Below are 14483 nucleotides of genomic sequence, written 5' to 3'. Positions count from 1 at the left end.
GGGCTGGAGCACCTCTGCTCTGGAGACAGGCTGAAAGGGCTGGGGAAAAGAAGGCTCAAGGGATTCCTTAGAGCACCTTCCAGTGCTAAAGGGGCTCCAAGAGAGCTGGAGAGGGACTTTTTACAAGGGCATGGAGTGGTAGGACAAGACAAAATGGCTTTAAACTGGCAGAGGGTAAGTTTAGTAGTTTTAGGAAGCAGTTTTAGGAAGAAATTCTTTACTCTCAGGGTGGTGAGGCCCTGGCAGAGGTTGCCCAGAGAAGCTGTGGCTGCCCCATCTCTGAAAGTGTTTGAGGCCAGGCTGGATGGGGCTCTGAGCAACCTGGTCTGGTGGAAGGTGTCCCTGCCCATGGCAGGGGAGTGGGATGATCCTTCAGACCCCTTCCAACCCAAAGCCATGACTGGGTGAGAGGAAGCTGCCTCCACGGCGCCGCTCCCTCGCGCTCCCCGTAGATGAGCTGGAACAATAGAGTCTCACAGATTTGGGTCAAGGACAGGTCTAATACTTGACAGGCCGAGGGGGTAAACATGCTCAACATGGGGTGATGGAGCCCATCTCTCGTGCTAGGACAACCATTCCAGAAAGCTTTAAGAAGGGGAGGTTGGAAGCTGTAGGGACCCCAGACTGCGGCATGCGGCGAATCGTGCAGCATCGCATTTTGTAAACCGCAGAGGAGAGCAGGAGGAAACAAAAGCCTTCCCCGAGTGGTAACAGCATACAATGTTTAGACACAGGGATAAAAGAGATGGAAACAGTTCCCTGGCTTGTCTTCATAGTAACTGCTGCTGCTATGACCTCTTTTTCTACCACCTGATCTTGGAAGTGTGTCAGCAGCTATGTCGGCAGTTTTGCTGGACTCCGAGAACCGGGAAGACCGGTCCTGTAAACTGGAAAGGGGCAACACTGAGCCCAGAGCTCTTGTGCACAAGGATGAGCCCTTTCAGAAACAGGCTCCCTAAGTTCTGCATTTTATTTGCTCTGAATTTACTCTGCTTACTTAGGTGTGTAAATAGTGATTATACAAAGCTTCTTTAAGTTCTTGGTTGACAGTCTTACAGCTGGTCAAGCCTCATGGAGATAAAACTCCCATTAATTCCTCACAGAGTCAGAGAAAGTTTGTTTTTTTGCCTAAAGGTTGTAAAAGTTGGCCTACTCTTATACGAAAAAACAGGATTATAGTGAATTCTTGCTTGTTAAACAGTACCATACTGACCTGAACACAAATAGTGACACTTGTTGACTTGCAAATTTCTCATCAGCTATTTGGCAGGTGAAAACAGAATTAATGCTTATTTTTCTTTTTGCACAGTGCCTCCCAGATCTGTAAGTTACAATCCTGGGAGTGTTGATTTAAAGAGTTCTCCTAGGACCAAGAGGTTGGATAGGAGAAAACAGCCTCTGTTTTAAGGTAGCACAATGGCCACATTTTCGTCTCAAAGACTCAAACCCTCTTTTTCCTTCTACTGTGTAGACTAAAAATAACATTTTTTAAGGGAAATTATACCTGGGGAATTAAGACTCTAAGAAAGAGTCATTAAATTCTTCCAAAAAAGCAGGTGGAAAAGATACTCCAGTGAGTTCTCTTCAGGGCCATTCCTTCTCTGGTTCCATGTGTATCATGCCCTGGTAAATGTTCTTTTAGTGAGGAACTGGTGAATATCAGAAGAGCATCAGAGGGATTCAGATTACCCCAGGTACCGCCATATTTATTAGATGATAATGTGAGTACAGCAGACTGTCTCTAGAAAACCCTCAGAAACAACAGTCAGAGCTGCAGTAATCCAAATGAATATGACTCTTTGCATGCAAGACCAGGACAACCCTTACTGGCCTTCCTGTGGTGTTCTGGCCTTGTAAAATCTCCCATCACAGCATCTTACACTTCAGCTGTGCTTCCACACTGGTTGTTGAGAGTAACCACAGTAGCTGCTGTTGAGCACAGCCTGTCTTCTTGGTTTGGGGTATTTTGTTTTCTTTTTCGTTGTTTTAGCAATTCTAACAATGCCTGGAAGACCTCTAGATGAGAAGGTGATTACCAAAACTGATTACACGCCTTTTTGGATTTCCTTTCACAAGTGGAAAGTCCCTGCTGCCTAGGTTTGCACTTGTTTGACAGACCGGCCAAGGGATGCCTATGCAGACCTTGTAATTGGTCAGGGTTATTATTCAAAGTCAGAATTGCTCTTTCCCCTGAGTAGCAGAACGCAGTCATGTGGGAGGTGTACAGGAGCCCACCTATTTTCCATTTCTGATGGGTTTTTCTTGTCTGTTCCAAACAGCCTTCTACAACCTCTCCACTCTTTGCAGCCAGCCCTCTGTTTGGAGCCAGATGTTTCAACCTGCCGCTGAACTCTAGCTCTTGTCCCTCACCTTATCTTTAACTACTGGTTTCCCAGGTTTGTGTACTGTAGCAGGGGCAGGGCGTGTGCTGCCCTGTTGTTGCGCTGCTTTGCTGCTTCCCTGGCAGTGCTTGACAAATGAGCAGAAAAGGGAAAACTCATAGAAAACCATAGAGTGGTTTGGGTTGGAAAGGACCTTCAAGGTCATCTAGTTCAAGTCCCCCTGCCACGGGCAGGGACACCTTCCACTGGATCAGGTTATTCAGAGCCCTATCCAGCCTTGTCACACCTCCAGGGACGGGGAGTTCACAACCTCTTTGGGCAGTAAGTGCATTTTGTTGATATTAATGCTCCTCGCTGAACTTAGATCCTGGTCAAGCTTCACGACCAACAGAGATGAAACACAGCTGGGTGAGCTCCAGTTGTAATGGGTGTGTTAAACATTTTGATGAGGTGACGTGTTCTGGGTGAAAGCTGCACAGAAACAGGTAGTGTTCCTGTTTAAAACCATGTTGATAACCACGTTAAATGATAGGAGTGGTTTTAAACCAGAAGAAGTTAATTCCTGCTTGGTCTTTATAATTTGCCACGAGGCCTGTGGCCATATCCATCAGTCACACCACTCCAGTGCTGCTGTGTTAGCTTTGTTGCCTACTTGTTACCTGTTTTCTCTCTTTGATACGTACTGTGTTACTACCTTCTCTTAAAAACATGTCTACACAAAACCACCCACTCCAGGAACATACGCACGTGCAGAGAAACAAGGCCGTGTGACCTGCTTTGAAAAATGAACTGCAGACCTCAGCTCTTCTCCAGCTTCACCCAATGGCCATTTCCCTCACCTCCACCTGCATCTTTTCACACATTTTGTTAGATGCACTTTTTTAGCTACCATTTGCATTTGCCGTTTGAAGCTGCTGGTTTCACTGCGTTGGGAGGCAGCACCCTCTTGGTATTGTCCCGGAACTCTCGACAGGGTCTGGGCAGTCCTGCCAGACTCATCTCTAATTTAGCACGGGGGAGCTGGAGGGCTCCAGCAGTGCTTGTTTCTTGTAAGGCCTGTAAGGTTTAATACCTTGAGGCCGTGGCAAAGCAGATGCTTTGGTGCAGCACTGGAAGCACGGCGCAGCCTGGCCGGAGCTGGTTGCTCCTCTGGCCAGCTGGAGAGGTTTGTGTAGGCAGAGACAAGGTCCAGGGGGCTGAGGTTCAACCACTGTCAATACCAGAGCTGTGCAGGTTTCTTTATGTCGTGCTGTAACAGGAGCTCACTGCAGAGTGCAGAATTCAGAGCTAGAACCACATTTTTTTATTTCTGGGGTTCGGCTGGGCTCGTCAGAGATCCCAAATTGGATTGACAAGATTAAATAGAAATTTCAGGTCTCAAGTCACATTGTCTTCTTTGCTCCCAGCAAAGTTTGAGGGGCCTTCACTTATCAAGTCCGAAAAACTGTTCCAGGTGACGTGACACGACCAGAAGTACATCAGTGTCACTGCTGGTAGCGCTTTAATTAAAATTATGTGACGTAAAGCCAGATTTACCATTTCAATCTCCTATACTGAACTTGTTTCTGTTCTCCTGTTATACTTACCTCATTGCTGACTTGCACATTGTCTATCTCACCAGAATGGCAAGTTCTGTATCAAAAATTTGCATCGACTGCATGAAAGAAACAGGATAGAAATGCTGTAGGGTCTGTGGCTTGCACAATATCGCAAACAGGGTTCTTCCTGAAACATAATCTTCCAGTCACTTAGGGCAATGTTTACACCAGTAAAGTGAATTCAGAAACATTGTCTCAGTAAACAGGACGAAGAACACAGAACTTTTTGTGCACTCCAGCAGGCTGGGATAATATTTATCTTCTGTATATTTTTGGCCAGGAGAAAATTGGATGTTGGTGTCTGGAGACATCTGTGCGTGATACACTTGTTTCATTAGAAATTGACTGCAAATCTGTTGTTTTAATGTGCCCACGCCAATCGCTTTTAACAGTTTTCAGAGGAATGTCCTTATTCCCAGCTCGTACAACCATAAAAGAAGTGGCTTTATTTTAGGTTTGGATACTTCTGGGGATGATTGTGGATTTATACAAGAGCTGTGTTACCACAGACATTTTGGGAAGCCTGAGGAAAAAAAAAAGAATCTTTACAGTTTTGATAATCACTGGAAGAAAAAATCAGCCTCTAAAATGGTCTCCAAGATAGAATTGCTAAACCAGATCTATTTTTTAATTTTTAAGAGAACATGTTTTTGTTGGAATACTTGTACAGCATGAAAGCTTTTCCATAGCTTCTCTAAACGCCTGTTTTTTATTACTCTAGTTCTTGATCATTCTTCTCCAGTTCTTGATTTCTTCATTCCTTTTTATAAACAGCCCCCGGTATAGAAACTGATCAAACAAGTTACACGTTTCAGTGCCATGTATGTGTACAAGTGCGTATGTAAGTGCAGTCACAGACTAACACTGTAAATCTATCTGTAAGTACTGGGAAGAACTCAGTGAAAGCTCATTTTTCAAAATTTTAGACCGGGATAAGGGAGCAGTTGCTCACCTGAAACAGCAGCCTCTTCTCACTATTCTGCCCTAACTTCTGGGTCATAGAGTGGAGGAGGGAATACTAGGATTATGCACTGATTTCCTCCCTGCCTCTGGAAGGTCCATTAAGCCAAGTCCCTGAAAGCACCAGAGTTGATTGAAGCTGGCTTCTAATTTCCAAGACTGGCAGTGCAGACAATCCCAGGATCCTTTACAGAATTTCTTTCACTGTATGGATTTTTATGCCACAATAAACCCCATGGTAATCAAAGCTTAAAGCAGTGGAGAAAGGAACATAGGTATGTGCCAGACTACCACGCTGCATTTTGCTTCTGCCGTGTTTGGTTTTTAAATTTGGCTGTGTGTTGGAAAGCTCATTCTAGAGGCCTTTCTAATAAGCTTCCTCAGAGGTATAACCAGACTGAAGTGTCTGATTGCACAGATATGTCTTGGAAGTAAGTTAGTGGCAGTGCTGCTGGAGGTCTGGCGGGATCTGACGACGCTGGAAGCGTGTGTGTTCCACCACCTGCCTCTCCTCAGCAGCACAGCACCCAGCTCAGCAGATGTTTCTCAGTCCCTGCAAACCCTCTTCTCCTTAGGCTGGCTTGGCATCATCCATCATTATTTAAAATCAAGTTTCTGAGGTTCTTTGAATTGTCCCTGGCTGAAATAATGCCAGTTCATGCGACTGACTTTCACACAGCTACAGATTATCAAAGCAAATGGAGCAATTATCTCTTTAAAAAAACCAAAAAACCAGAGGATTTGTTTTTATCCACTCTGCTGAGTCATTGCTCAGAGAGTTAGTGTGGTCCTAAAAATACTTGCTGCTAAAGTACTAGAATTGTACTGATTTCCAGGTGGGGAGTACTAAAGCCCCACCACTGGCAGTGTTTGCCACTCAGTAAGGCGATTTCCTTTCATTTATTGTGAAAACTGTTTTGCTTGGATAGAGGGAACAGTTTTGGATCCCTGAATTGACTCTAATGTTTTCAAGCTTATGAAATCCATTTTAATTCTTGGTCTGTAGAAACTGAGGTTTAATGAAGTAATCGTTCCAATTCCATATTTAGGCTGGGAGTGAAATACCCCTTGTGTAAAGATGCTATTAGGCTGACAACTGCACTTTCCCTTGCTCTGGCTCTTTTTCCCAGTGGAGCTTCATAGTAGCCTGCAAGTTTTTTTCATTTCACTGGCCTGGTCTATGGTAAAATGCAAAACATGGAATAGGTTAAAAATCTCCTGTCTCCAAAGAAAGGATACGTGGGCATTGTTTGTGTTTGCAGCTCTGAAGATATGACAGTTCTGCTTTGCTTTCTGTGTCACACTCTGTGGATCACAGGCAGCTGTGACCTTTTCTATCTTTTTCTTGTGTGTGTCTTGTGATTTTACTCATAATGATTGTGCAAAACTAATCCTTTATGCACAGTGCACATCCACAGAGCTGTGTAAATTGCTTTTAGCATAATAGTACATTATTTCCGCTTTATACCACCTGATTTTCATTGTGTACCACCTTGAAAGGCTGGGAATCCCTCCGTGCCTATTAAACATTATAGATCTATCTGTCACTTCTGGTTGTTTAACCAGTCCAGCGTAGTCACTGAACCACATTAGCATGAAACATCAGAGCATTTTATGATCTGTCTGTGGCCAGGCAATGCCAGCATGACATAGACCCAAGGTTTCTGATGGCTAGTCTCTGCTTTTACCTAAATAGCCACCTCTATGCACACACAGTATTTATCCAAGAGTTTTACAATTACACATTGTTCAGCACAGAAGGCAGCAATCAAGGGTTGCTCCTGTGCAGAATGATATTGACATTTGTGATGTCTGTGAGGGAATTGGGCAGCAAACTTTGAATTTTGGTTCTGGGCTTCTGTTAGAAACCATAAACAGGTTGACCATAACAGGTCATTATACTCTTCCAGCATGACAAAAGGACCTACTTTAGAGGGCTTTACTCAGCTATGGTCAGAGGAGCTGCTGGCTCCCATCACTGCCACAAAGTGTGGTTTCATGCAGCAGTAACAGCTGGGCTGCTGCCAGAGGGGCAAGACAGATGCAAACCCGGAGGTACCTGGGCTCTGCATCTTGACCTTCACACACATGGCCTTGCTCATCTTGAGTCAGCCCAAGTCCTTGGAGCAGGCTCTGCACACTGGTGTGCTTCAAATTCAGCCTCAGCTTAGAGTACAGGTTTGTTTCTCTTTTTCCTGGTCACGTATGTTAGGCTCTAAACACATTTTCCCGTAAGGCAGAAAATTCGGCTGCAAAGGTTTTAGGCACAGCACGGGCTACGATTTTGTGCAGGATTTTTCCTAGCCTTGGTTCCAAGGCCTGATTCAGCAGAGGCAGCAGAAGGAACCACTCAGCCCCTGCATATCTCTGGGCTCAGCAATTCACACGTGGTTTAAAACACGCGAACCCCGTGGCATTGCACGGCCCCTTTGCCAGGCAGCCCCTTGTCTTTGCTGTATGGAAAGCTTCCCGCTGACAAGGGGGAGGCACTGAGAGTCAGGCTGGTCCATTTGGCATCCCACAGGTTACCATTGAAGTGGTGGATGGCCCCGAGACGGAGGCGGACAAGGACCTGCAGAAGGAGAGCAGCAAGCCCAGCTGGCCAGCCCCATCGCCCAGCTGGAGGAACTGGTGGCAGAGGTCCTCCACCTTGACTCGCATGAGCAGCGGGGACCAGGACTACAAGTATGACAGCACTACTGAGGACAGCAACTTCCTAAACCCTCTCGGTGGGTGGGATGGCCATGCACCCAGTCACCGGACATTCGAGCCCAAGGAGCAGCCGGAGTATGGTAGGTTTGCGTTCCAGGCCTCCTGCGGGCATCTCGGGATCGCAAAAACGAGCGTGGGGGGGAAAATGAGAATGGTGAGGCGTCGCTGCTGGCGGGCCAAGCAAAACAGAGCGCTTCGACATGTGGCTTTTGTTCATCAGCTTTCAAATACAAATCTGTGCAGATGCACAGGCTGTACTGTGGTAGCTGCATTCCACTGGTAAGTCTATAATCTTGAAAGTCATACCAGTTATCCCAGAAGAGGGCCTTTTTTTAGCCCGACGCGTGCTTTTTTTGAAAGTAGAGGAAGCAAGGTTTCATATTTATTTTTAGAGTAAGGGTAAGTACAAATTTAGAATCGTGCGGTGGTTTGGGAACCAGAATATAACTGTTGGATAAATAAGCAAGATCTGAAACGTGGTAGTATTTGGTGGATACACAAATAAGATGAGTTATGTTGGTGCATGTGTGGGGAGTGGCATGTGCAGCAGGAACATTGTGTATTTGCGTGTGTAATATTCTTCCAGATGTGTCACGGGGAAAACAATTGTTTTCAGCTTGTTGTATGAAACGGTCGCAGAAACTAGAAACAGAGAGGAGCTACAGCTATTCCCTGCCCTGGCAGGCTGCGACTGTCCACGTGGGAATGACCCAAGGGAGGTGAGCTAAACTGTGCTCACAGGAAGCTCAGAGCCCCTTGAATTTAAATTGAATTTAGGTTAATTTAGATACAGACAGCTTTTAGTCAGAACAAGGTGTCAAAGCCATGGTACTTTTACCCATGGCATTTCTGTTGTTATTCCCCAGATGCTGGAGAGTGCCTGGGTAAAACAAACTTATTTTTCCCATGATCTGGCTAACTTGAAGTCTTAAAAGTCAAGAGAGAGTTTTTATGGAATGGTGTGTTTAAACACATACATATGTATTAAATTTTGTGGCCGGAGGATCAAAGTCTATCCCTTCTTTTTGCACCTACGCTTATTTGTTGGCAGGGTTTATTGCCAAGAATTCACATCTTGGGTAGTTATTCATTGAAGTTCAATAAAATTGCTTTCACAAATAGTGACAGTGAATGCAGTAAGAATTACAAATATGAAAATAGGAAGAGCGGGTGGAGCTGCAGCTGAAAATCTAACATGGCATATTCAATAGTGCGCTTCATAGTGCAGTGCAAACACTAGGTAGGTAGGTCTGAAAATTATCCTAGAGCTCCCTGCTGCACACCAGAGCTTCCAACTAACTGGAAACAACTCCTGGCCTTCTGTCCAACCTAAAATACTTGTCCAGGAGGATGTAGCAGCAGATCCTGCCCATGAGGGGTGTAGATGTTCCACCCACTGACACGTTCACACCTTTCCTGTGTGTGTGTGTCTCTCCTCCTGCCTCTGCCAGGGGCTCTCCCTGCCCTCCCTGGGCCTCCTGGGCTGGGCTGTCTGACAGGCGTGCTCACCTGCCCTGCTCCTCGCCAACCACATGGAGATAAATGAGCTGGAAAAGAGCTGGGAAGAAGAGCAGGGCCAGGCATAGAGGGCAGATCGTATTTTCCTGAGACATCTGATGCCTTTTTGGACTGTCGTGGTGCCTGCCTGCTGGCAAATCCCAGAACCACGGGTCTTGCACAGTGACATTAGCCATGGTCACACCCACATCCCACCACGGCCACCTGATTCCAGTGTGGTGGCTTCCCCATCATCGGCCGTGTCAGAAAAGGAGGAGAAACGCAAAAGGAACTCACATCTAGGCAGCTTGCTCCGAGTGAGATATATAACCTCCCCGTACTCCTGGCAATAAATGTTTAATAGCACCCCACAGAGTTGTCGTCAGTCATTACATATGGTACAAATCAAGTTACGTGTTCTACTAGGCAGCTCAGGAAGCCCACAGACAGCACGGCCCTGGGGGGAGCGGGAATCGCGTGTAGGGCAGACCCAGGGAGGGCAGGGATCCTCCCTGGCTCTGGCTGTAGCTTAGGTACTCTTACCTAGAGCTATAGAGCAGGGCAGCCTCAAAGCCACTAAACCAGATTTTGCATTGCTACCAGTGGTGGTGTCACCCAAAGGAGCTACAGCTGCAAGTGATCGCCACAGGGTCGGTGAAACGTGTCCTGTAGGTTGCAGAGAAACAACCATCAAGCCAAATGTTCCCCCAGCTGCCAGGGGGCAGTGGGGAAGGCGGGAAAGCTGGGATGGGTTCGTGGGCTTGGTTCGGTGGCCTTCACGTGGTGGGGTGTGCAGCAGTTTACCCGGCACACAAAGGAGGCTGGTTCTGAAGAGTTTAGGTACTCACGGCAGCATCAGCCTCTGTGGTGCAGACGTGGTGCCCAGTGCCTTTGGCTCTCTACCAGAAGAGAATAAAATCATGTTTGTTCTTCAGAAGCTTCCTTCTAGTTAATAGCCAGATTTGATGTCGTTTAATAATTCACATGAAACACTAAAAACTGCATGTTGTTCTTGGTGCAAGAGGAGCATGCATTTCCCTGTTCTCGTAGCAGTATTCCTGAAATATCTGTTCCCTGTTCAAGGGACTGAAAAACAAAATGGTGGTTTTCACTCATGACCCGCAGCTTCCCATAGCCCAACAACACTCATCTTGCCCAAAGACTGAGTATTGTTCTGCTGTTGTTGTGTGTTTTGAGAAGATGAAAAGGAAAACTCAATTTATCCTTTGCCTGGTTAGTCTGTGGTCCACAAACACATTCCTATATGCAGGGAAATGACGTGAATAGATGTGTACTGTTAGTTCATGACCCAGCTTTGCAGCTGAGGATCCTCAGCTGCCAAAAGGTCAAAAGAGAAAGGAAATATTTTTTCAAATAATGTTGCATGCATTTCCCTGAGGAGCATCAAGTGTGAAAACCATTTAAACAGCAGGCTTGCGCCTGGCACTCGGCCCAAGCTTCAGGTAGAGACATCTGGATCCCATTCTTGTTTTGCCTCCTTAATAAAAAACACCACACAGTAGTTTTTGGGTAGCGGGAGCTTTTGTTTCCCCGTTTCCTTCCTCACCTTTGTCCCCACGCAGATTACGTTGACGGAGAGGGCGACTGGAGCCCGTGGTCCCTGTGCAGCGTCACCTGCGGCAGCGGCAGCCAGAAGCGCACGAGGTCCTGCGGCTACGCCTGCACGGCCACCGAGTCCCGCACCTGCGACAGGCCCAACTGCCCAGGTGGGAACCACTGCCGGGAGCCGGGCTGCTGCCAGGGGGAGCAGGGAGAGGTGGGCAGGGCCGGGGAGAGCCCTCCTCCTGCACGCAGAGCCTGGGGCCCGCGTGCTGCGCGGCAAGGCGAGGGCTCCGCTGGGAAAAGACGCGCTGATTTTCAACGCCGTACGCTCGTGGTGATGGCACGCTGCTGGATGCAGTCCGCCGTCCCCTGGGACTTCGGAGACAAGTACAGGCTTTCTTTAGGTCACGGCAGTCGTTGTTGTGCACAGGCGCTTTGTATTCCAATCTACTCCCTTGAAACAAATTTGGAACTGTCTTAGAATTTCAAAGCAGCTGCGCTGTTACCTCAGTGAGCTGCTGTTTGGCTGTGCAGCGAATGGCATTGCCTGCATGGTGAACAGGGATGAAGGAATGTGCACTTTTGGCTTGAGTATATTCAGAAAATATGGCCAAAGAGCCTTGCCTTAGCTCCTACCCGTTCACAGGATTTGACATTTGAAGTGTCCCAACCATCACACAGTCTTCAACTTGGGCAGAATCAGGGCTGAGCACTCAAGACTGCATCATGAAAATTTGAAGCTGCTATGGAAAACTGCTTTTTAAATGTTGCTGTGTGTTTGAATTTAGACCAGTTTGTCACGCAGTAGCTGCCACAATGCAGGGGATAGGTGCAAGTTCATTACTTCCCAAGATCAGAGAGAAATAAAAACACAAGTCGTGGTGGCATGCATTACTCTCAGTTTACTTAATGACTCAGAAAGGCAGAAATTCTTAAACTGGAGGTCAGGATTTTTTTAATGGGAAGTGAAATGTCAGCAGTGCTGGGGAGGAGACTTAGAAGACTTGGTGAGAGAGCTGGAGAGAAGTTTCTCACTCGCAGATAGATTCTTGTCCCCAGTTGCAAAGCAGAAACTGTGAGGCAGTTCAGGGGAAAAATGTTTCTGCATGCTCTCATGCATCCTAAAACCTCAATAATAAGGAGTTAATTCCAGAAGAAAGCAAGTAATCCCCAGTCATATTCTCCAGTATTTATTACCAGCTAGCACCAAAAAGTGGCAAACTTGAAAGAAGATATTATGTCATAAGACAGACCTCCAACGATCAGCAAGCAAAATATATTCACTCTTTGAGGCTGCGCTGACATTTTCGAAATTACAAGGTCAAAGCTCAGCTTCTGCTGTTTATAATTCCAGCAGTGAATTACTGCCTTGTAATGGGTTCTTGGGTATCTATTATTCTACATCTAGCGCTGGAGTTAAGGCAAAACGCTATGATAATTTTATTGAAAATTGGCCTGAGGCTGTTTTGAAAGCTCTGCAAGCCACTATTATGCCCCCGTTCAGGAGATGGGGAGAAAGTTCATTGGCAAGAGTATGGATGGTGAATAGACTTCATTATTAACCATATAGTTATCACATATTAAAGATCCTTCTGCTCTCTTTAGAAGTCTTTAATTCAATGGAGAGGAAAGGAAAAAAAAAACCCAACCCTAAAACCAATTTGTGTTAAGCCTACATGGCACAGTTAGTAGGGTCAATAGGCTGAACCAAAGCAGCAACAAAAGGATGTTTACTTCAGCAAGATCATTTTTCTGGCAATCTCTGTGTCTCTCTACTGACAGCAAACAGTTAACTGGAGGCTGCTGATAAATCCTGATCTGTTGAGATGCTGGTGTTTTATTCGACAGCTATTAGAGGTGGGGATGGAATTTCTTGGAGAGGTTGGTTATCTCTTGCTTACTCACACCTTTTAACTCCCTGGCACTGGGAGAGACCAACAAGCACCAGTCTTTGTGTAGCAGCACCATTCCTCCTTGAGAAATGGTTGCCCACAATCAGAGATGAACTTCCTCACCTGTCTTCGGGCCTGTCACCCTCTCATCAACAGCAGAGACTCCTTACTCACTGTGGTTTTAAAGAAGCAGTCCAGCAGCAGGTTCAGCATGCTTCCCTGCCAAAACGAAGCACCTTGCAGAGCCTGGGGAAGGAGGGGTGGCAAGGAGGCTGCTGGTTCCCCCGTGCTTTAATGGGAAAACACCAGCACCACTAACATGTGTTTGTTGTAGGGATTGAAGATACCTTCCGGACGGCTGCCACAGAAGTGAGTTTACTTGCGGGGAGCGAAGACTTCAACGCAACCAAACTGTTTGAAGTTGGTAAGCAGCCTAGTCAACCCTTCAGTAACTGATAAGAGACTTCCGTAGGATTTTCTTAGTCCTGTGGGATCAAGATACCGAGTTTAGCCTTAAAAATGTCAATAGCAACAGCCATTTATTATCTTGCTTATGTTTGTGATCTGAACATTTGCTTTGGTCGTAACATCTTTCTCCCCTTAAGTCCTGTAGTTGTTTCATCATAAAAGGGTTATTCGTGTCCTAATTCAGAAAAGAGCTGTAAGACTCCACACTAATGGAGAAAATCAAACACTCTTTATTATTTTGCTGAAATAGCCTCGAATGGAAGACCCTATAAAAGCATTTTAAATACAGCTGTCACATTTAAAAAAAAAAAAAAAAAAAAGAAGAAGAGTCAATGACTTTTATGAGCACGCATTGCTTTTATAGCTCTGTGTGCTGCAGTGGGGGTGGCCAAAGCAATTTTATAGGGCATCGCTTGACTCTGAACTTTCTAAAACTCCATCCAACATCTGCAATGTTCTGATTTCATCCCTTCAGTGAAACCACAGCGTGGCCACTCAGAGACACTGGATGCTGGATTAATTGAATAAATAGTGTAACCCGGCACCTCCCTCCTACGGTGGCAGAGCACAGTAGTTAATGACAGCCAGGATGAGACTCTTTAAGGAGATAGAAAAGCAGGACACCGATCACTAAGTAAATATTTTGCAAGAATGTGTGCTGTGAGAGTTTTAGGTCCCAGTTAGTTACTCTCCTGCAGAGTCCTCTTAAGTAAGTGTGGAGCAAGACATGCAGAGGGGTTTTGGCAGCCTATAGGATGACATGGACACCTTAAATAATGTTTTAGGTAGGAGATGTTTACCTGGGTTCTCCCAAAACTCTTGCAAAATAATGAAGTGCTGGTATTAAATATGCTACGGGTGTACATATCTCTTTAATCCCAGCTGTATTCATCATGGCTCTGGTGCCATGAACTCCTGCTGATGTACAGCCACTGTGATGTTATGTCACGTATGCCTTTTTAGAATCTGAATCACTTTTGGCTGCATTTGCCAGCTGAGATGTCAGTCTCCATGTTTGAACTGCAGATGCTTGAAACACATACCCCTTTGGAAAGTGGATATCAAATAGAAAAAAGCATTTATTTTTTAAAAGAAAAACTGAATTAGGGCCTAAAATGAACTTCAGGAAGAGTAACCCAGGCCTTGCTTGCCTTATTAGAATCTCTAGCATCATCTGAAACTTAATCCTTCAGCATGTGACTGCCATTTTTCCTGTTGAGTGTGTTCTGACTAAGGGCTCCGACTGGAGGCTGGCACCAAATCGCTGTGATTTCTCTTTCCCTGGTGCTTGTTGGTCCATGGTAGTGTCTCTTGTGCCACATGGGGGTATCATTAGCCTAATTAGAATTTGCCAGGTGGAAGAAACATCACAGATTCCTACTGGCCTGGTTCTGCACTGTAACTCAGACTAGCACTGCCTGAGGCACTGAAGTCAGTCACACGTGATTTCT

The 14483-nt window shown here is 45.9% G+C and overlaps 1 protein-coding gene across 1 annotated transcript in view; it reads left to right on the top strand.

Annotated features, from left to right (window-relative positions):
* ISM1 (isthmin 1) overlaps positions 1-14483 on the top strand; it is a 40160-nt gene that overhangs the window by 23893 nt on the left and 1784 nt on the right. The window contains 3 exon segments of the mRNA XM_040060689.2: positions 7425-7692; positions 10693-10836; positions 12899-12988. Of these exon segments, the coding sequence (XP_039916623.2) occupies positions 7425-7692; positions 10693-10836; positions 12899-12988 (502 nt within the window).

Source organism: Hirundo rustica, chromosome 3 (genome assembly GCF_015227805.2).
Source record: "Hirundo rustica isolate bHirRus1 chromosome 3, bHirRus1.pri.v3, whole genome shotgun sequence".
NCBI classification, from domain to species: domain Eukaryota; kingdom Metazoa; phylum Chordata; class Aves; order Passeriformes; family Hirundinidae; genus Hirundo; species Hirundo rustica.
The sequence above is the reverse complement of the archived record's forward strand: the minus strand, read 5'-3'. Positions and strand labels throughout refer to the sequence as shown.